This window comes from Neodiprion fabricii, chromosome 1 (genome assembly GCF_021155785.1).
Source record: "Neodiprion fabricii isolate iyNeoFabr1 chromosome 1, iyNeoFabr1.1, whole genome shotgun sequence".
Classification (NCBI taxonomy): Eukaryota; Metazoa; Arthropoda; class Insecta; order Hymenoptera; family Diprionidae; genus Neodiprion; species Neodiprion fabricii.
The window spans coordinates 10,483,449-10,506,867 of record NC_060239.1 but is presented as its reverse complement, the minus strand read 5'-3'; the positions used below and the strand labels follow the sequence as shown (position 1 = coordinate 10,506,867).

General features: G+C 38.3%; 2 protein-coding genes across 5 annotated transcripts in view; one reads left to right on the top strand and one right to left on the bottom strand.

Annotated features, from left to right (window-relative positions):
* Positions 1 to 23,419, top strand: part of LOC124186851 (mannosyl-oligosaccharide 1,2-alpha-mannosidase IA) — a 271,893-nt gene that overhangs the window by 11,946 nt on the left and 236,528 nt on the right. The gene's annotated exons all lie outside the window — the stretch shown is intronic.
* Positions 3,513 to 7,216, bottom strand: LOC124186863 (esterase E4-like). 3 transcript variants are annotated; one of them, XM_046578950.1, is made up of 9 exons: positions 6,904 to 7,208; positions 6,424 to 6,678; positions 5,952 to 6,096; positions 5,495 to 5,840; positions 5,199 to 5,294; positions 4,932 to 5,117; positions 4,353 to 4,513; positions 3,988 to 4,280; positions 3,513 to 3,903 (listed from the first exon to the last, which is right to left on the bottom strand). In XM_046578950.1, exons 2-9 carry the CDS (start codon positions 6,636 to 6,638, stop codon positions 3,729 to 3,731), a joined length of 1,617 nt encoding a protein of 538 aa, XP_046434906.1. In that variant the 5' UTR covers positions 6,639 to 6,678; positions 6,904 to 7,208; the 3' UTR covers positions 3,513 to 3,728. The 3 variants fall into 3 exon arrangements, with proteins under 3 accessions (XP_046434906.1, XP_046434898.1, XP_046434889.1); XM_046578942.1 differs by having other exon boundaries at positions 4,932 to 5,294; positions 7,084 to 7,216; XM_046578933.1 differs by having other exon boundaries at positions 4,932 to 5,294.

The window sequence follows — 23,419 nt, the reverse complement described above, 5'->3', positions numbered from 1 at the left end:
TGTTGCAGATATGCAAGTTGCTCACTGAACGTGGATCCAAGTAATTTTCAGAATGCAATTTCTTTTCCATTGATTTTCGATTATTCCAAACTAGCGCGAAGACGAAATTTCATGATTTGCATTCGGGTCAAATTTGTTACCCATTCTTCTTTCACGTTGATCAAGTTCAAATTATTTCAAATTCATTTTCTCCAATGCCATCGTTTGAAAATCATTTCTTATGCCATGTACGATGTTTTCTGCAACTGATTCCAAACTATTTTCGAACGAAAGAATAATAACAAAGTCAAATTATAATTAAGATACGACATTACAGAAAGGGGACACATTATTCCCATTGAAAAAGGTCTGGAGATCTTTGGAATTCCACCACTTGAAAGAATCCCCCGTTTAAACCATCAATTTGACGCGAAATTTCGCGCAAGGTATCAACTGAATTCTCAAACGCGTTAAATGCCTCATTCCCAGTATGTATACATATTTGTATAACATTGCGATGAAGTTGTGTCCATGCTCCTTTATACATTTCATGTATTCACAGTGGTGATTTTCAGCCTCCTGGCAAACAAGTTGTTAATCGGTAAATGCGCCTGACAATGCGCGTAGTTGTAGTTTTGGTTTTCAGTACGAGTGGAGCGAAACGAACCTCCGATTGTCCCGCGGCGATGACGCGGAATTTGCACAATAGTTGGCAAACGAATCGCAATGAGTTTGGCAAGCACAAATCGCACGATTCTGTTGTGCGAAAATCCCTGCGGGACTTTAACGTAATTATTAATACTATTATTACAGTATTATCACCGAGTAGAAGGATTCACAGTTTCGTCTGTTGTCTCCTGAAAATTTGCGGCTGGAATATGTGAATTTGCGTGAATTATACTTAATGACGGAGAAAATTTATTGATTCGAAAATTATCGTCTCTTTCGGTACTCTTGCATTTTCGCGTTTTCACAAAGTTTGGCTTGCTGATTGAAAACAGCAAGCGAAGGTTGTTGTATCAGGGTGTTTCAAGAAAAAGATTATTTCCGTTATTCCACCCTTAGTATCCTTTAAAAACCTGATTTACAATCTACATGAATTTGTTTTTAGACTATTTGTATATTTATAACTATCTCTTCAATACTCATTGAAATATTCCTGCCAAAAAACTACGAGTAATGCGGCGCAAAGTTCCAAACCGACAAAAATTTAGATCGATGATTATATGTAGAATTCCATGCATCACTCGCATAGCCGAATTCGTAATGGAGATTGACCGTGAAATTTGACAGCAGGTAGAATAGGAAATGAAAGTAAATCTGGGCTCTGCTCATTGTGAAAATTTCTACCTTGACTTTGAACAACGTTCAACTGCTCGAGGTATGAAATTCCGAAACTTCGATCGGTTTTCAACGTAATCAGGAAACGTTTGACTAGCACGTTTCCCCGGCTTTTGATCCTTGACGGCGATTGCCAAACTCAGTTCTTGGCGCAAGGGTCGCGCTTTTTGCGGTGAAATGTTCAGACAGTGTCCCGTAGGTGTTACAGTATCGGCAGCACGTCACTTTGGCGTCTTGCCACGTATCAAATCTCCATCTCGATCCTTCTCTCTCCCTCCCTCTCTCTCTCCCTTTCTCTCATGATTTATGCGTGCCGCGGTGTGACACTGACGCACAATTTCCACCCCACCGAAGGGCGGCGAGCCCTTCTTACTCAACGGGGATCAACCGCCGGGTGTAACTTTCCCACGGCACCCTTCTTCCTACACCACTCCGATCGTCGCTTCTACCTTGGGTACACAACATCCCGTGCACAACACTTGCATTGTATCTCGGTGTGGGTGCAGGACAGAGGATATGAGGACTCGATATGAGTCACGAGATGGTGGACTGTAAGGTTGGTTCGCATTGCATACTTGGATGTTTTACTTACAAGGGAATACTTCCCTTTTGCCGTTACCAAGGATGAGTATGAGAGAGTCGAGGTTCGGCTCTAGGAGTTACACTTTTCACCTTCGAATGTCAAAGGTGAAAAGACGCTTTAGATGAGCTTTCACTTTGATCACTTGCTGTGGTCTTTGATTATCCAATTCTGATCTCGGGTTATGCGACCGGTTATGGAGATGCAGTTGAAGACAATTCTGTGAAATCGTGTACTTGAAGAATCGATCGATGAACCTTTGTGAACAACTTGATGAAGCTATTACTAACAAGTTTTAGTAACAAACTCCCGAGGAGAGAATGAAATATCAGGTTGAAGTTAGTAATGTTAAGGTAACGAAACCTCAGGTTAAAAAATCGGTATTGTTGAGCAATTTAAAAATGACTTTCACGGAGTTTACTTTTAAAAATTAAAGTATATTTTGTTTATAGTCTTTGGCTAAATCTCGGACATTCCTAAAGATGTAAAATAGCGATTCTTCTTCTTCATCCTCGTGATGAAATCTGGTTAGCTACCTGAGAGTGCAAAGTGGTGGAATTATTGCTGAAGCATTGATGTATACCTTGGTTATTGGAACTCTTTCCGATCAGTCTTGATCGATTGAAATTTCAGGCAGGTGAGAAGTTGGTTCAACGAAGGTCGATGGTGGATGTTTTATAAACTTAACTACCGAAGCGTTTAAAGGAATCGATCGCGTTCCGACGAGTGCTTCAGAGTTACACATCGTGATGTGAGCCGCAGCCTTAATAGAATATTTGACAGAACTTTGTACATGGTTATGATTTGGAAATTCGGCGTGTGTTAAGGAATTCAGTTCTTGTGAATTCGAAGCGCTTCTCCGTACAGTGAATAAATGTTTTTTTATTCCGCAATGCTGATCGTTATTTGTTGCGTTACTAATGGTTCCAACTGGCGTGAACACGCACTTATTCACACGTATATTTATACGTTTCGTATTCACGAGGCGAGGAAATTAGCCACGTCCATAAACAGTAGCTGTAACCACTTTCCACTATACTGCCTACGCTCAGCAAAATCATTACATAGGCATGTATGGGGCGTTCTCTGCCAACTCGGCCACTCTTCCAATTTTCTTCATATTTTACCAGTTTGTTGTACTACACAAACTTCTTATCACACGAAGTTATAAAATGATGACATTCACGTGAAAATGCATTAGGTCGTTGTTGATTGACGTCTTCGAAAACTGCGATAGGTAAAAATATAGATTATATATTATTATTTTCTTACAAAACTTATCATGCTGCAATGCAGGATATGCCGTGCTGTTAATTACTTACGTGAATCTCGCCTCTGACATTGAAATAAAATTTTTTTGTCGACTGCACTCGTTTGTACACCGTTTGTACCTATTTGTGCCATTTTTAGTTTAACACGCTTAGCTGCTGAGGCGGGCCTAGCTTTAGCTTCATGTTTGGGTTAGGCGTTGATAAGTCATTCGGGACATCTTTTTTTATACCTATATGTTGATGACAATTTATTATGACGCATGGCAAAAGTGTCGAGGTGATGGGAACCGAGGGATAAATGAACTTGTTCTTTTGCATGAGGACCAAACAATGTTGCACAACAATTTATTATTCATTCGTTACTTCAATCGTCACGTTTTTCATTCAACAAAGATGATAATAATATGTACCCTTAGCCTGAATTGCACTGAAGTGATCAACATCCCATAAGGATTACAATAAAATGCAAAAAAATTGCCAATGTGAAGTAAAGTACTGGATGTGCATTCCAGAATTTTTATGATCAAGTGCGCGACCGAAGAAATGCAACGCACTGATTACAACGGCACCTTAGCTTTCAGCTCATCCCAAAACTGTAGACGTTCTTTGAAATAGGGATATTCAACGGTGAGTCCGAGATTGGATTTATTTCCGATGTGAAGATTGTTGGCATTCGTGATTGAAAATGGTTCCCATTTCGTGTTGTTACCAAAAGTCGGACTCGTGGGTGTTCTGGAAACATGTTATTGACTTGAAGTTTTAAAATGAATGCTAGTAAAAAGTCCACTCTCATGTTTAATACCCAAACCAGCTCACCCATGGGTAGCGAAAGACGTCCACAATTCCACCATAACGTTCACCATTTCATAATCTTTCTTCCTTCGAGTTTCGTTGTAATTTGGGAATAGGTATAGTAGTTCCTCACCATGTGGCACGCCGCAATAAAACTTAGTACCGCCATACGCGTACGACAAGCTTAATGCACCACGGTAATCGAATGTGTAAAAATATTGCGGATTCACAGCCGTTGCAAACTGCTGTCGCAGTGCGTCGTAAGCCGGGTAGTTGAAATAAACGTCACTCACAAGGACTGTTAGGTTTGCCAGTATCTGCCACATAACAGAATTATAATTTGTTGCCATACAAAACTTTGTTGCAATTGAAATATCCATACTACTCACCACGTTTTTGTCGGCTTCAAAATTTTTGAAGTAGTACGACTTGACGTCTTCAACCCAAGCGGTTCCCGAACCCGGTAAATACTTCCAGTTTAAAAAAATAGGTAAGATGCTGTCGAAGTTTTCCAGAAAGTAATCAACCAGTGTCTCATTTTCATAAAAAGCTGAAAGCAATGTAAAAAGAAGTTTGATAGTAGGTTGAAAAACGAAGCAGACCCTACGATCACTCCTAATTGGATATAAAAGTTGCAAAAGCATGCCACGATAGTTGCTGCAATTTTTCGAGTTATTGCCAAATGAAAAACGTAAAAAAAAACACCCAAGCTTTTCTATACGTGTTACGAGAAATCACGTCAAGTTCTCGGATGGAAGTTGCATGAGACTTGAAAATCGACACATGATTTAAAAAGTACGTAATGAGTAATTCATGAATACTCACATAAAGATTTTTTTGAATTAAATCAACTCACTTGGATAAAGTCAATCAAGTACCAATAATTTATGCGTTACGAATTGAGGTATTCAAATTTTCGAAAACAGTTAAGAAATCGAAACGATTGCTTGGTAGCTAGTTGTACTTACGTATAGACATAGCTAATCCGTCATCTCGACAAACACCTGAAACCCAAGGCAAATCTCGAACCCGACCATTGCGAATCAAATTTTGGGGACTGTCAGTGAGAATGGCACCATCGATATTTGGTTCATCAGTTGGGCCCCACACGATTAACGGAAATGATCGCCAATCATAGAATTTCGGGTAAGAACCTAAAATATTCGAAACATCGACTGTCCGCAAGCATTCAATCAGGGGATCCGTTGATGTATTGAAACAGCCAACATATTTACCAAGGTCAAATGCTTGGCTAGCATATGGGCCGCTTAGTCTATAAGCCCATGCCGCAAGTGCGGATCCACTTTCCGTTATGTATCTGTGAAAGAGCCCTGCAGAAGTAGAAAATGGGTGGTTCGATATCCTTATGAGGAGCGTAAATGTATTACGTTTGAAAATGTATGAGTCAGACTTTATCGCGAAGGATATGGACCTTGACTCGTTATAATTTGACTCAAGACTCGTCGCAAGGAAACGAAACCTCACCGGAAGCACCTTTTGTATTTGAGTTTCGATTCAACCTGTTATTTACCAATCGTGATATCCATCATTGTCAGAAGATGAACCGAACCCGCGCCTGTACTTTGCCCGAACAGCGTGACCTGATCAGGATCGCCTCCGAAGTACTTGACATTACTTTGAACCCATTTCAGGGCTAGGATCTGGTCCTTCAAGCCCCAATTTCCGGAAGCTACCTTGTCGCCGGTGCTCAAATATCCTAATGGTCCTAGACGATAGTTCAAGGTTACGAGAATCACATCTTTGTCGAGGAGGAATTCTGGGCCATAAACCGATGAAGTATCGCTTCCAATGATGAATTCTCCACCGTGAAAGAACACCATCACCGGAAGTAGTCGCGAGATTGAATTTTTGGGAAGCTGAAAGCACAATCACCCCATTAAACTGACTCACCTCATTTATAGAGTTGATTTGAATGATATTTTCATCGTCCGAAGCAGCGAGCAACATTATTGCAAATCCACAATTACCTGTGGCGTGTATACATTCAGATACAAGCAATCCTCGTCCCCGTTTATTTTCTTGCTCAACAATGAGATCTGAGGGCATTCGTTCGAATCTACAGTAGCGTTTCGAGTTCCTTTCCAACCATCAGCTGCCACTGGATTTGCGAATCTACGATGTAAAATGGACCAATCAATGTTACAAGTGTTATTGCGAAAATGGTGGAGTAGAGAAAAAATTCACTAATGCCAGATAGGACGCCGCCAGTGGATATACTAAAAATGGCTATGGAGACACTTTAGTAGATTTGCTACTTTAAATTCAGTCACGTTGAAGGTAATTAATTCGGACAACACGCAACATAAATTAAACACAATGTTAAGCTTGGGAATCTATTATCAGTTTATCTCTAAGTTACTTCGTTTTCGTGCTATCCAGGTGTATCCACTTTTCTTCAACGCCCTGTATTTATTATTAAACTTCACATATTCTACAAACCGGAGATTTCCAATCGGTGGTTGCGCGTAAGGAATTCCCAAGAAAGCTGACACACTTCGATTACTGTACGTCGTCAGTATTTTTCCTCGCAGGATTCCTTGACAAATTGTCACTTCAGGTTGATTATTTTTCACCGCTGAAGCACAGCTTAAAGAAAAGAAAATTGCCACGAATATTAGCAGGACAAGGTCTTCTTTCAGGCAGCACGACAACATCGTCTTCTCGCGTTCTACTTAAACGCCGGTATACTCGAATCTAATGCAGAGAAAAATAGCTTGTCAATTCACGTCATGAACCAGATGCCGTCGGATTGACGCATCGAATTCAGATATTTCATCAATGTTAGGCTTCGAGCGCAATAATTGTCGGTATTGATTTCAAAAGGAGTAACGTTGTGTGCAAAGAAATCGAAACACACGCATTTTCTTCTTCTTCTTCCAAATGGCTATCGCCAAAAATGGTATTTGCCAAAGTACTCACGTTTTATTTTTGATTTATTGTGTTTGAAATTCAAGCAACGGTTTGATATTATTCGGTTTCACTCAACTCTATTAGCTTGAGCTTTATCTATGATTTATAAGCTTTGAACCGATTCGTTTCCGAAAGTACCACGTGGAAGGATTCAACCATGGATTACAAACAAGAAAATTGGATACTCACAATTATTTTAACTTCTGTCAGATTTTTCAGACGAATTATTATATTTGCGATAAAATTTGGAAGCTTTGGTTAATCTATTACGGTAAGCCACCGATGCTTCGGGGCTTTGTTCCGTGTAGTCTGAAAATCGGACAGATACTGCAAAGATGGTTCCGACTCACCGGGATGTCTATTTAGCATTTTTCAAAATACACGTGTCAATATCAGATTCGCGCATATAAAATATGGTATGTAAATTATTATTTAACGTAAATTTGCATTACATCCTGGCTTGAAGATATAGGTATTTGCATTCCAATAATATTTATTCCTCCGAGCAAGAATTGGGCAACTGATGGAGCCTCAAAAGGTAGATTTTCTAATTGCCGGGTCAAAATACTCTGCATTTGTTTGTTTGTGCGTCGTTGTTGAAAGATGGTAATGAATTAATATACCGACTATGAGAGAGCGCGGAATGAGTTTGGGTAAGTAGCAGTCCATCAGGGCGATATCTCGTCAAGTTTGAATACTCAGAATTTGTCTGCCAAGTAACTCGGGTTCTTTGCATCCAATTAATGCTATATGCGAGAGAGTACTGAAGGGTTTATAATTTAATTATATATATATATAATATATATTTGGGACAAATTAATTAATTTTCGGTGTGAATAATACCATGCGATAAGACAACAATTAGCCCAATTTCCAGCCCGATTGGATAACTTTTATTTTTGGGGCTGGTACACTTGAGGAATTTTGATTCATAGATAACCTGTGTTTAACTTTTACTATAAAATTAAATAAATGTGCTCTGTATTTTCAATTTAGAAAAAACATTTTGGCCATCTTAACGCCGTCATTTTTTATTTTAAACCAAAATAAATTTTGTTTCGAAACGTCCCTCTTCGAACCCTAAAAGTTTTATTATACTCAATAATCGATCGGAGTCGTATTTTCCGAGATGAGTCAGGTGTAAGATTAAAATGGGACACCCGGTAGAATGTAGAAACAAAGAGAATGCTATGGCATGTATATGAATACAAGACTCCTATTATACAGAAGTTCGTTTATCCGCCACGATCATCAGGGTAATGCATATTTGAAAACATCTGTAGTCACATTTATAATGTGATCATTGAATTCTGGAATAACCAGTTGGTAAAATAAAATAGCGTAAACCGGTTCTCTGGGGAAAACCAACGACCAATGTATCGTTAGAACTGGAAACGATGCGTCTTGTTCGTCAAAACATGTTGTTCTTCATTGAGACGTGAAAAATTGAAAATAGTGGAAAATTTGGACTTTGGGAAACCAGGCAAAAAAATGGTTGTATCGGGAAATGTATGAAAGGGAACTGAACGATAATGACAATAAAAATGATGCGTCAGATACACTGTTGAAATCTATATGAAATTCCACGTCAGTGCACGTAAATTAAAGTTCAATTAATTATCGATTTAGGGAAAACAGGGAAAATCTGGAAAACCGCGAAATGTCAGGGAATGTCGAAAACAAGACTGAATTTTTTAGTCTTTCTAAGTAACAAACTTGTTTTTATATAAAGTATGTACTGTCAATTTCAAGTACAACAAAATTTTGCTTAAAATTTTGTTTCGTCAAATCACGTCATACATTCTATGTATATTATTTAATACCAAAACTTGTTTTGTTTTTTTCTTACGGAAAATCGCAGGCTGTTGTTTGTAAATTAATAGCCAGACAGTAAGCCAGTTACCAGATAATATTGAAGGTATTGATACTAATGTATAAAAAAATTGTCAATAATCAGCGGCACATTCCTTCAAAGCTTACTGGGATCCGTAAAACTCAGGGAATTTCAGATTTGAAAAAGCGAGCCTATAATTTAGTTCGTCAATTTCACAAGACATTCTACAGTGAATGTGTTGTAATTTTTATACGATTTTTTTACACTGGTAGGGGCGCCCTTCCGATTTTACTTCTTCCAACTCGTATAAAGTTGGTGTATGAAATGAGAAGACGAGTCAAGTCTGTGAAATTATTAGAGCCCGCAACGGTGCGACCACTTCCGCCAATTACGACCCAAGTTTTTAGTTTTTAGTTTTTAGTGTTCAGAGGCTGCGTGCATTGTGTGTGGAGTGAGGTGCAGCATGCCGTTCTGCCACTATTGTAATTTTATACCGTTCGCTTTATTTTTTCGTTTTTACTTTTTTACCCTGCATAGTTCCTTCCTGCGGTTCGCCATATTTCCGGTCACGTCCTGGCGCCGCCATCCAGCATCGCTCTGCTCCTGCAGGGCGGTAATAAAAACAATTGAAAAACAAAACCGATTATTCAAAATTTAAATGATTTTTCTCCATAGCCAGTAGTATTATTTCCTTTTCTCTCTTTTTCGTTCGTCCGTTCAGCGCGTCGCTGGCAAATCTATTTAACATTCTGTCACTTCCGGAATCAAGTCGTGCGAAAAGCGTACATTTCTTCTTTTTCATCGTTTTCACCCGTTTTGTTCTTTCAATATCGACTTTTTATTTTCAAACCGCCCCCCACCCCACCCTTTATTTCCTGCCAGCGATAAAATTTGCGCTCCGTCTACCTATACTGTAGCTTGTACATACATATTCCGGTGCGTAAAATGATAAATTTGCGGGGGAAAAAAAAGGGATTGAAAGAATGCAGGGCGATTCGGAAATATCTGTAAATTTATCTAGTCGAATTCGCTCTGATTTACATTCACATATATATACGACGATCTTAAGACGCTTGTCCAGCTGCTGGAAGAATAAAAGCTACTGGTAATTTATCAATTTTCATCGATTAAGCGCTTATCGGGTGCTGAAATTGAACGAAAAATGGTTGAAATGAAAGAAATGACGAAACAAAGACTCGAAATGTACAATAAAATTCGATCCACGCGAGTTTTATCTCAAACAAAACATCTCCTTAATCGAAAAAAAATGATATCTTTACGAATTTATCAAAAGACGGACGTCATTCTTGATCTGTGTAATTTACTGTTTCACTTTCTTTCCCTCGATGATGTTATACGTATGTGTTATCTTGCTAGATTTATATCTATACTTCATAGACTTAATGTATACGAGAAGTAGTTTCAATATTCTGGCAACGGTCGCATTTTGTTCATTTTTAAGCATCACTACACGCCAGTCAGTCAATAATATTCCAAATGATTCAAAGCACTTATTTTGTCATGATTTGTTAATCACATTCGAGTTTGCCTTTTAAAGTCGTAACATTTCAGTAAAAATTAACATTTGAAACGACGAATTAGTCATAAATAATATTAAAATAACGCCAATGACAAAAATCAATTCATTCCTAGGACGATGATTTTTTTTTTTTTTATTTTCATTGCGTGCTTAGCGTAAAGCCATTGAAGGAATGATGCGTAATGTTATAGGCGCCTCGAGTTTGCATGGACCGTTATGAGAATCCCTTCAAAAGGTTTTCTTCAAAGCTCTATTTTCATTCCATTTTTTTTTTTTTTTCTTTTTGTCGCCCTTTCTTTTCCCATTCATTTTACGAGTATCACGCGGAAAGAGAAAATCTACGCCATATAGTTGAACCTATTCAATATTTCTGCTTCGTCGGTATGAGTTTCTCCGCATTTGCACACTGCACGACCGCCGTTTTCATGTATGTGTATTATGAAACACTCTGTGAGAAATGTATTCTGACAGAAAAGCTACTTTTTACGCGATATAAATACTTGTGCTATGTGTAAAATCAGTATTTAAAAGAGGTCATGGAAATCCTATAATAGTCATGGGATTTTTAATTTGGTCGTAGGAAAAACTGAGAGTATCAGTTTTCTATCATTGGAATTAGAAATAATTTTGTTAGGCAACAAGTTTACTTTTTTTCGTCGAGAAAATAAGTTGGCTTAAATTGACGTTTTTCAACATTATATTTTTCTTCAATTCGAATCGAATCTGAACCCAATATAAAATTAATAAGCTGATCGATTTAGGTTTTAGTAAATCGCTAGAACTGGGAAAATTTCCTGAAAATGCGATGTAATTTTTTCGCCAAAAATTTGTGGTCACCCTGAAAATTGTGTTTGGTAAACTAACAACTCTTTGACTAATTATTTCTTTTTTTTTTCATTTCTTTAATCACGCTCAAATACTCGTTGATACTTAATATAAACAAATATTCATACCGTGAAAATATTCAGGTGTGATTTTCTTTTTTTTTTTCTCTTTAAACTGCAATAGATTTAATGAATATTAGAATCTAACTACCGATAAAATAATGCTACATGATGGATTTTAGTCGAGAATTGATAATCATTCGGACCACGCATCCGATTCAATTAGTATATATAATATGTTAGGAACGCATTTGAGTGAAACTTGTCGAAAATTCGTTGACGGTATATAAAACTAAAATTGCCAACAAAAATCTTTTCATTATGCAGTAACAAAGATGACAAAGAAATTGAACTAAACAAGATGTGAAATGAATGAATATTAAAACGAAAAAAAAAAACGTTAACTATTTACAAAAATAACTTTTGAACACTGTAGTCTTTTCTTTCTGTCTATCCGGCTGAAAATAATATATATGGATTCATTGTTTCCGATGGTTTATACAGGCCGACGTTTTACGTGAAGCACAAAGTTGTATCGAAGCTTAGTTTCAATCATGCGAATATCTCCGTGTGACCGTCCGATTCCATCATTGTCGATATTTTTCGGTATCTACACGTCTTTGTCCTCATACAGGTTCATCCTCAGTTCCACGTGCAAAATGTTACGCGCACTTATATAACTCGTGTACATGTGTGATCGAAGTGGGAAAATTGTGGAATTTTCTTTCGTCCGTCGATCTAAAATATCCTCCGTCATTGTCACTCTCGCGAACGTCGTTACCTGTCGTCGTTTATAAAAACCAGCCACGCTTTTACCGTCTCACAGAGGCTTCGTGGAAACGTTTCAGTCGAGTATCGAGTGGAAAATATGTCGGTGGAGGAGGAAAAATAAAATAAGAAAATAAAAAGAAGCCGGGAGAAAACCACCGCTTCAACAATTCTGTAATTCAAACACGCTCATGCGTGTGAAAGAAGAAATTGAAACATCAGAAAGTGGGGTGAAAACTGGAGAAAAATATGCAAGGTTGAAGTTCGTAACGTTAATGTAGCGATGCATTCTATTATTTAAACTTGCGTTATTTCGCTATTTCATGACACCGTTGGGAGTTTGCAAAGACATGAAAATACAATTTATTACAGAATTCTTTTTTTTTTTTCTTATAATTCAGTACATTCTTCAAACGACTTATAAAATTTCACTGAGAAAACAAAATTTTCCCCGTGTCACTTCCATAAGATACTTCGATCACGAAGCAAACTCTCGGATTTGATACACAGAGAGAACAAATTTTCGATGAATTTTTTTGCCATCAATTTGAAACCGCTAAACCTCTTGGGAGCATGAACATTCATAACAGTTTTATTAAATTTTTCTAGTCACTGTAACAAATGAAATTCTTCTCAGCGTACTCCACAGAGCTTGCGAGAAGGTTTAGAGTTGAAATACAGACCTGTGCTTTGGATAAGCTTTCTATTTACTTATTTATTTAAAAGCAATTTTAGAATGGTCCCAAATAAGGCCCACCCTGATATCACTGCACACGTTCAAAAATTGGGGTTTTTTCTTCGGCGCAAAGACACTAGCCGTATTTTCTTCGTAAACTGTGATCAAAAACGACCTGCAAAGTGAAAAAATAAATAAATAAAGTTTAAAAAAAAAAAGCCACCGGTCGATTCTCTCCGATCGGACCGTCGACGAGGTCCAACTCGCGGGCGCGAACCCACCACCGCTCACCACGGAGACTTTTGGCTGCTGGGTTTCCCCTCTGGCCCGATTCGCCTCTCCTTAGCTGACCTGGACGGACCCCGGATTCCTCCGGGGTGACCATGTCGATGGCGAGCTTGGTGCGGACGTCCGGTCAACGAAGACCCTCGTCTACGGTTGACCCCGACCTGGGGGATCCTCCTCGGTAGCCAGCCTCCGGGTAGCCGGATTACAGGAGACGCCACGCTCCCAGCTACGAGAGATTCGAGCGTTCTCATTCTCGTGTTGAAGTTAGTCACGCTGTCACGACGATTCCTTGCTGGGAAAAATGCTGCGTTGTTTTGGGGATTTGAAATTGTCTGAAATTTGGTAAACCGTTGTAAATGAGTCCAAAGTTGAGAAAATGGTGATTTTTTCCCCCAACGTTTCGTTACGATAATGTTACTAGCTTCAACCTCGTTTGTCGAACTTCTTCGAGGATTATCTTCGACGTGTCTTTGACAAAAGTCTGAGTTGCAGTAACGTTTTTTCAGCGATGCATGCTTCGGATGAATCGTTATTTCGCAAGATTGGAATTCTCTGATCCTTTAACTGTGGTCATTTTTATAACGAAGAACTTTATTTACCGATGTTTGGAAAAATCGGCTTCTTCAAAGTCATTTTAAAATTGCGACGTAGCAACTTTTTATTCAAATACTTCGTCACGTTAGCTTGACCAACTTCAACATCGTTATACTTCGGCAGAATTGACGGCGTACGGTTCTACGTGCAAAGTTAACAAAGTTTATAAAATTTCATGTCAGAGAGGGTATGCTTAGAAACTCGTTCGATTGAAATATAACAGTCGGATAGATAAATAAGTTGAGTGCGAAAATAAAAAATTCAAACTTTGAGTAATTCAAGTCGAGTTGTTTCATGTGAATTTTCTTTTTTTTTTTTTTAATTACTTTTCTCTGTAAAAAAAAAAAATAAAAATTCCTCCGGTTCAAACACCTTTCGCAAAGTACATTAAATGCGGTCAATATCCACAAAAAATACCTTCTTTGATGAAAAATCTATGAATTCAATCAGTATATTTTATGCACCAATAAATATCCTGGTGCGTTTATTTTATTTTAATAAAAAAGACAATTTCACGGGGACGATAGTTGAGATTTTTGGGAAACGAGACGGAATGCCTTCCACCTCTTAAGAAGCTACCTTTTTTTTTACATCAACTACCGTATGTGCGCGAATTTATATTGCATGCAATTTCGAGGACATGATGCAATTCCACGGGGTAAATATACCCGTTCAAGAGAGCTGCGTTTAAGTGCTTCACTTAAAGCTGCAGCAGCGTTTTCCATAGCGGAAAGGAGAAAAGTGCGCTTCGTTACAACTGCTTCCTTTCTTGTTTTCACCTTCATTCAAAATATATCAGGAACGCGCCGCTTCGATTTGTATGCTGCTCACGATCCGGATAAAATGTGAGGGAAATTATATTGTAGGTACCCCAGCTGCACCGTTGTTGCATCGTTGAGCGTTTTCGTATCTCTCATCGTTCCGTTTTCCCCGGTGCTTCGCACAAATTTCAGGTATTTTCATGTTTCAATAAAACGGGAAAGCGCTGGGATCTGAAATGTTATTATTCTCTTACTATTCTGTGAAACGGCAGTTATTATTCAGAATTGCAGACTTCGTCCCGACGTGAAGAATGATTTTGAATCGGGGGAGGGTTGAAGTTGCGAATTTAAAAACTTACGAAAGCGCCTAATTACGAATTATTTCGTGGTGAAACTTAGAGTAAAGAATTTAGACTTTTGTTAAATGTGAAATGCCGAAAATTTAAGTTACGATTGAGCAAAGTTCCGAAAAGTAAAGTTCCGATGGAGAAAAATTTCGAAAAATAAAGTCTCGATAGAGTCGAATTCCGAAAATTAGAATATACTCACACAGCGTTGTTCGCTCAACGATTGGGTGTAAAAAATTAGAAGGACAAGGATTCCGAACGTAAAAGTATCGAAAATCTAAAACAAAGAGAGATCAAATTGGTGAAATTTCATTTGGTTGAATATCATGAATCATTCGGAATTTCCATGTTTCCGATGTTTTAAGTTTTCTCATTTTCGCACTTTTGGAACTTTGACTTATCGGAGTTATGCTCTTTCGGAACTTAAAACGTCAGGCTTCGAACCGTTTGAAATTTTGATGTTTTGTCAAAGTTTAATTTCTTTGCTTCAAGTTTCGCGATAAAAAAATTGGGAATTGGCGCTTTCGGAAGATTGCAAATCCGGAATTTCAACCCCGACTCATGTAACGCAACATCATATTCTCGCCAATTGAAATTCGGGTCATTATACCTAGAACCAAGGTTGAAAACTGAAAAAAGAAAAAAAAATATTGCACGAGGGATGAAAGACGTCTCTGAATTACACCTTTCCGTAAACTTTCAAAGGTATTTACAATCCGCCTCGTTTTCGAGGAATCGTGATTAGGTGGTCCTCGGTAATATTTTATACCGTCTTACAGGGAGTCGGAAAATCAATTAAGGATGTAATAAAGAGTTAATGACACGTGAGACGGTATAATCTCAATAACCTCAGATATTCTTGTCATTATACCCACTGCTTCACTCTATCCAGTCAACAAACGATTCCTGGGATACGAGGGTGTAGCCGGAGTCCTGCGGGAAGTCAGCCGGTCCAATTAAAGTTTATCACTCAATAAGAGACCCGTCGTCGTTAGCCCTAGAACTTGGCTATTACCTGTATGAGAACCCTTCTACTGAAAATTCACAACGCGATCCAGTCTCACCAAAAAACGCTCGTCATTCGTCGGTCGGAGTGATACGACTAATGCATGCTTCACTTTTTGTAAGAATTACTGGACGAAGATGAGCACGAATATCGCGGAATCCTTCTCGATAATGTTCCTCAGTATATCGATTAACGATAGGTAAGATAAATTTTTGTTTTCATTTTGTACCATATTAGATGTGTGGTGATTTGCGTTCAATATATACATAGGTGTAGGTGTATATTGATGTATATTGATCATTATACTCACGAATCAAACTTCAAAACGAAAACTGGAAGGCTTTAACGAAGGTGGACGAGGGCGTGAAGAGAGAATTATTTCCTTGCTTTATATTTATCAGACTCTGAAATAAAAATCTGTCACTTTTGTATTCATATGAAAAACGTTTTTTCATTACGTTTCTATGCTAAACAAGCCTTGAGGGTACTTTGCAAAGTATATTTTTAGACTCGCTGTCTGAGAACGGATGCAAATCGTGGGATGAAAATACTCGGGGTAATGACGTGAAGTTTAAAAGAAAATATAGAAGTATTATGTTAATAAACCGTGATACACTGAGTTGGATAATTTTCTTCTTTTATTTTCGTCGAGGTGTAAAAAACACGCTGAATTTTATGCGCTGCTTTTGAAAGCAGCTCATTCTGCAACATTCATGTATTCTACATATGGGAAAGAAAATCCCTTGCAAGCGGAAATTACATGTGCAGGATAGCAAATTGTTTTTGCCTGCATTTATGATTAAGAGGTAATTTTCGGTACAAGGGTATTCGTATTATTCATTGTAAAATATTCATTTCATTTTTCACCCCTAAACTTTTCTGATGCTGTACTGAAAATGAGCAACGAGCTTTTAAGATTACAGAACTGATAGATTTGCGTTCAATTTAAATTCATCCCAAAATATTTTTACGGTTTTTAAACATATACAAATTAGTTTTTAATTTTTGAAACCTGTCAGATTTTTTAAGAATCACGTTTCGAACTGTAATCAGGCAATCTCGTAATCAGTGAGCTTTTCGACTAGTTTTGAAATAGAGCAAAGCAGAGATGCTTGAAACTATTTGAAGCCGAGCTTTTTGACGTCACGTGCAGCTTTTTAAAACCATGAGGTATATTGAAAAAAGTTTTTTCAAGACAACTAACGCTACTTCAAGTCTGCATATCAAGTTTTTTGAAACTTTTTGAAGTCGTTTCAAGAGCAGCAATGTTACTGGAAATATGGTTTTTGGTTCCATTGAAGAGCAAAATAAGAATTTTAGTTCAAACAATTGGCAGGTCATGTAAGTACCATAAAAATTAGCTACGGAGCTACGGTTTGTTGAAATTGAATGTACGATACAGTCGATTCATTTGACGAGAATAGATAAAGTTGTTAATAACTGAGCTCTTTCTTATATTATTCCGAGGTTCCGACCTAAGTCAACTCTATTAATTAGCCTTATTCGCACCGCCCAATTCTTCATTTCCAAATTCTTTCGCTCGAACATCGTATTCAGTGTGTCTGACGCCTCCCTAATGCAGAACCTGTAAAATGAGGAAGTCGACAATGGTCTTCTTCAATGACCGACTGCGGCGTGTTTGTAAATGGATCTGTGGAAGTGTGTATCGGAAATCACTGCCGGGCAAAAGCTGTAATAGGATCAGAGCGAAAGCCGGCCCATGTATGAAAGAAGTGGAGACGAAGAGGAAGTCTAAGCGGATATCGGTGGCCACTCGGAGCAGTCAGTCAGTCAGTCCCTTGACCGCCCGCCCTAAGGACGTGCCCATCTACTCTATCTCTTCGCGCCTTTCGCCGCGTCCTATACGTTAGCTAAGGTAGTTACTGGCTCCGGATTATGGTATAGAGAAGAACGTGCCTCCGGGTAATCCAATAACAACCGGCCCCCGAATGCTCGGAATGCCCAGACTCTCGGCCTTTTCTTCCCTATATATATGTATATATATATATATGTATATATATATGCACAGTACCCTGCGAACTAAACCTTTGCTTTGCAGTCTATTCGCGAAAGGTTTCGACCCGGCCCTCGGTCACTCCGGTCAATACATTCCCCCCCCCCTCTCCCACGCATTTCATCCCTGTCTCTCTCTCTCTCTCTTTTTTCTCTCTCTTGCCTGCTCAATCTCTTTCCTCGTTTGTCAGGCTCTTCGTTTGACAGTCGGTGTCGGACGAAAATATCCTAGTTGGTCCTCTGCACATTTTCTTTGAGGTTCGTGAGAATAAAAATCAAACAACGATGATGTTAGGGGTATCTTTGCACAGTTTTTGTAGACATTTGTAGGCGTTGGTTTAATTTTCGCATGAATTTTATCCTTAATGTACCGATTTTGCTTCGTACAACTCGTCGGTCCAGAAGTTGATTAAATATGTTGTGTATTTAATACTGTAATAATTTGAAATTTTTTGCGAACTGTTTCTTATTATCGACTAAAAAAAAAAAAAAGATCGTCGCGCAGATCTTACAATGTTTGCGCAGAGCGAGAGAAAATCTTCTTCTTCTTCGAGGGTCGTTTCTTGTCGTTGACTGGGAATTTTTCTTCCGAAGTGAAATACACCGAAAAGAGAAGCAGACGGAGCGATTGTCCGCAGAAGCAGCATTCGAGGCCGCAAGAATGTCGTTGAGATTTGTAGTTGCTGGTAACATTAGCGTCTGCTCTTTTGTTGGACCATTAGTCATTGAGAATCTCGCGGCTCCATTTAGCATCTTCGTCGACTTTGGAGACTCGACGCGGGTCGTTTGGGCAGAGATCGTTTTCCTTTTCGTCTCCATTTCGTTGGTACACACACTCGATAAAGATGCTGGCCTGTGTAAAAGAGAGGGCAAGAGAGGAAGGGAATTACTGTCTTCTTTCACCACTTTTTATACTCGCTTTGCTTTTACAACTTCTTTTTTTCGTCGTACCTTCGAGGAATGAAAATTTGTTTCGACCCGCAGCTTTTAGAATCGACTCAATGAAGACGGATGAGAATTCCTACCGAGTTGACCTCACTTTTTGAAAGGACTCGGTACACAAAAAGTTGAAATCGTTCTACTCTTGAAATACGTATTTATCGATATCATCCACAAAGTGCGATCGTCGGATTCTGTAAATCACTTTCGGTATCTTCTTGGGTGTTCTTCGAGATGCAAGATCCGGTCGCAACAGTCAAACGACGGAGCTGAAAGTTCGTGTCAATAAAATTGAAATCTTTTTGTAAATCCCGAATGATTCCAATTTTTCTTACAGATTCTTGCCTCTGTTTGCGGCATGTAGTAATCTCTGCAAATTCTGTTTCTTTAATGCAAAATTCCACGAGTTCTTTCTTTGACGAGTTCTCCCGCCTCTCTCATTCTCTCATCACGAAAAGAGAATCGTCGATTTCTGCGAATCGTTTACAGCTAATAACCGTGAATCGGTTTTCTTATTCGTCACCTCACTTACGACAACGTGTTATAAGAATACCTGGTAATTGTCTACGCTCGCGTTCACATCCTCCGCATCGCGGCCTAATGACCATTCCAAAGAAATACAGTCGCCGGGTCAAAGAAACGGAGAAAATCTTACGGTAGCGAGTTAAAAAGAGAATAATAGCACCAACGCTAATAAAAATTAGTGATAATAATAATGGTAATAATAACAATAATAATAATAACACCTGCAGGGTAATGGCTATGCGTGAGAAGCTTTCGTGATGATGGAACGAAAGTCACAGTCACGATTCAGATTTACCCATATCCGTTCAACTTGAATTAAAAAATGCGCAAATCGTAGTTTGACGAATAATTTTTTTACCTAACCTCCAGTCTGTATCACGGAGACCGATTTTGTGAAATTAAGAAGAATTTTCACCCGGAACTTGACAAAGTTTCAGCAAGCAATCATTTTTTGGTTATCGTACTTGCCGTAGTAACTTGGGAAACCTCGACGTATCAATTTTGTTGAACATAGAATACAACTTACTCGTCAATGGGTCTCGTGTTCGATCCTCTGCATTAAAATGATGACATTCTAAACGTGTAATTGAAAAAAAATTAACGGGGTATTCTTATCAAAATGTGGAGCTAGACGAATGAAAGTCACACAGAATAATTCAAGGTCAAGTAAAATCGTTCGTAACGTATCTACACGTTTCAATTACTTCTCAAGCCTGTCAATGAATTAATCGACCCGACAAGACGTATTAACAAAATGATTGTGACAGCTGCTACGAAAGTTTGGAAATCGTTTCTTCAATGTTCGGTGTTGCAGAAATTCATTATCATATTTTTCCGTCTCTGATATTACCGACTCTTATTTCTCTACCCCCTCTTACTTATCCAGAGTATAACGATGATCGTTTGTTATTTGATTGTTATTTCATATCAAAACGATACCAAATCAGATATACGATCCGAGATGAATTCAAGGAATCGTGAAACAGGGAGATCGGATCCGGGGGTTTTGATCGTGCGCAGAGACGATCATTTTCGCGATCTGCGATCGCAGTTCGAATATCGGAACTACAAGTGAACCTGGGGCGTTCACGGAGGACCTTTAAGAGCCAACCTGCCTTTGGATTAATCGAATTCCTCTCTAAGATCGTCGGCGAGCTGTAGGCGAATGCTGCAGCCACCCGACCACCTCTACATACTTAGTTGACTTCGTAGATAAGCAGTTTCCCCAAATTGTAAATCGATATCCAATCTCGTTATTAAGATATCGCTTTCCCCCGGTATAGGCAGCTGAGGTGAGCCTGTTTCTCGGTAAGTGAGCTGCTATTTCACCGTGCCATTTTCAATCTCGATCCGTAATGCATCTCGTATATAAAGCCCTCATCTCGTTATGCTACACGGTGTACGATGCGCAGGTAATTAGCCACGTGTCTAACCGTCCACCGTATAAGGTACTTATCTTTCACCAGAGAATTTGCCACGAGGTGGATTATATTTGAGCTCGGTTCTCTGTAACCGTCCGTGATCGTGATAGTTGCTTCAAGTTTTACATTTACCCCGTTATACTTGGGCGTGGAGTTGAAATTTCATTGAAAATCCAAAGTTTTTTCAGTCTCTTTTATTTTTTTAACATTTTTTTTTTTTTTTTTTTTCCTCTCAACGGAAGGACACATTCCGCAGGATATACTTTCAATTGACTCGGGGAACTTTAAGCTCGTTATGCGGAAGTTATCGTGAAGAGGAAAACGTTTCTATTATACAATTATCCGTGCTGGAAGAAAGTTTCGCTGTATTTGTTTTTTCACAGAATGAGGGAAAAGAATTGATATGAAATTTATCCGACTGGCAATAACTGCAAACCATTCACAGTTACTGTTTATAGTCACTCGTATTATTAGGTCAAGTTTTCATCTGAATAGATTTTGGATATGCTGTGGTAGTACAGTGCGTACTTAGGTTTATGAAAATGCTTTCGAGCTAATCACCGTTCCTTCCGAATTTTAGCACTTCCTGTCATCAAAAAAATTGACCCAAGGTGTGTTTTGTTTGAGGAAATGTTGATTTTCCTGAAAATGAAATTAATTTTAACGCATAAGGTCCTCAGAAACTGCCGAAAAACAGGTTAATTTTTTTTTTTTTTTTTGCATTTTAGCAATTTAAAGTATTTAAAAAAATTACGTGTCGCATTTTCATCATATTCAAAAAATTTCATGATATAGTCTTTGAAAATTTCCACTTTTTTTGTCCATAAAATGAAGGACAAATGTTTTTTAGTCTTTGGCATGTGTACAGGACGTAAAAAGTCGAAAGATCGTGATCATTTGGCACTTCTTGAGGTTCTACTGAATAATAAATCTCATGCCCGGAAAGATAACAATTTTTTACACAAATTAACTATAACAAAGAAAGATCAAACTGGTGAAATTTCACCGAACTGAATATCATGAATTATTCGGACTCTCCATGGTACAGATTTTTTTAAATTACTTCAGTCTTCGAACTTTGACTTGTCGCAATTATGCCCTTTCGGCTTTTGAAATTTTACGCTTTTGGAACTTCAAGCGTGGGGTTTCGGACCATTCGAAACTTTGATGTTTTATCAAAGTTTGATTTCTTTACTTCAAATTTCGGAACCTTGAAAATTCGGAATTTCAGAAAAAAATCGTACATTGGCGAAGAGACCGGTTTCTCCAATTTATAAATCGGTAATTTGCAGGGGCGTTTCCACAGCCTTTCCTGTAATCCGCCCACTGATCACACCTACGAAATAGCCGTGAAACCGTCGAAATGACGTAGGTGAAGAGGCCGTAAGCTACGCCGGGACAATCGACGAACAATTTCTCCTTTTATAAGGCAGCAATAAAACGTCGGTAGTTTTTCCACTTTTATAACTCGTACCACGCGCTCCTGCATCGTCCCCTCCTCGCACATCCACCCTTACATCCACCACTCGGAGACCCAGTCGATTTTCTCCGACCCCCAGAGTCAAGTCCTGAATACTGAATTCGGAATAACCAAGAGTTATACGGCGAGTGATTTGATTTTTCAGTCGTTTCACACACCGCTACGCTGTTTCCCCAATGGCAGCTGTGTAAGGATCACACACGGAAAATGCTGTATCGCATATCGAGACCTCAAAACTAATTTCACCGACACATCAGATTCTTCAAGATTTTTTTTTCATTCAAGCTTCTACGGGGTTCTGAATAATTACAAAATCAGCCTCTTGTAGAATCGTAAAAATACCACAACATTGATTTTGCGTTCAGGCTCAATTCTTTTTTCATTCGCTTACAGATCAGTTATAAAAATACTACGTTGTTCTTTCGCGCGGCTTATAAAAATTACCGAAACAACTAAGAGATCGGATAAATTTTTTGATTTTGAGACGAGCGGTAAATCTTGACCGTTTTTAATGATCTTCCTGTTTTTCCAAGTTCAAAGAGAAAAATTCCCATCGTGGAATTGCGTGATAAAGTAATGATAACGACAAATAGGTTAAATAACATGAAACGTGCTATTCGAACTCTCAAAGCCCCTGTTTCATTTTTTTATTTTATTTTATTTGTATACCTTCGTTTTTCCACCGACCCTGAACTTGATTATCGGTAAAATTTCGCCCGAGGGTTGTCGGATATGAAAGGGTTGAGGCGAATTCGTGTGTGCGTACAAAGTTGCTGCCTCTAACTTCTAAGCATCGTCTTAGAAGATTGCAAAAATTCTGCCTTTTTATCAAAGAGATGAAATTTCCGGCGTCGAGTTTATTTAAAAAATATGAAATTCGGACCTGCTGATGATTATGAATATATCTAATACGCCGAAGCGTAGCATCGAAAGGAGGAAACCGTGAAACGTTTTACGACTTGTGTTTTACGTAGGCACTTTTTGCACCGTGGACGAATAAGTTTTATTCTAGTTTTTGAAACCGCGAGATAGCCGACGCGTCGATATCTTATAAACTTATTTGCAAATTATTCCACCAAATCTTGCGACGGCTTTTTTTTTTATTTCGGAATCAAGAAGGTTGAGCATAAAATTCAACCTTTCTCAAATTATTTTGATTATCGCGTTATCCGCAAAAAGATTTCAATTGAAAATAATGCCCACACTTAATATTTGTCCATTAATTAATGTTTCTATAAATTTCTTTGACATGAATTTCTCAAATACTACCCTAGTCATCACAAAAACATGACGTGGAATATCGTCACAGGTTATAATTAATCAACCTATACCGTGTTAAAAATAATAACGATGTCGTCGACAAAAATTTTTCATACTAATTTAAGAGAATCCATTCCTGCGTAAAATTATTTAAAAATACGATTTGCATCGCATTAAAAAATAGAAGAA

Bases quoted from the DNA above. Each gene is read 5' to 3' on its own strand.
- LOC124186863 (XM_046578942.1), bottom strand. From the start codon at position 6,638: ATGTTGTCGTGCTGCCTGAAAGAAGACCTTGTCCTGCTAATATTCGTG. The intron at 5,295-5,494 runs GTAAATAACAGG...CTACTTCTGCAG, and splicing joins AATGATGGATATCACGATTG to GGCTCTTTCACAGATACATA. The intron at 3,904-3,987 runs GTGAGCTGGTTT...ACATGTTTCCAG, and splicing joins ACGTCTTTCGCTACCCATGG to AACACCCACGAGTCCGACTT.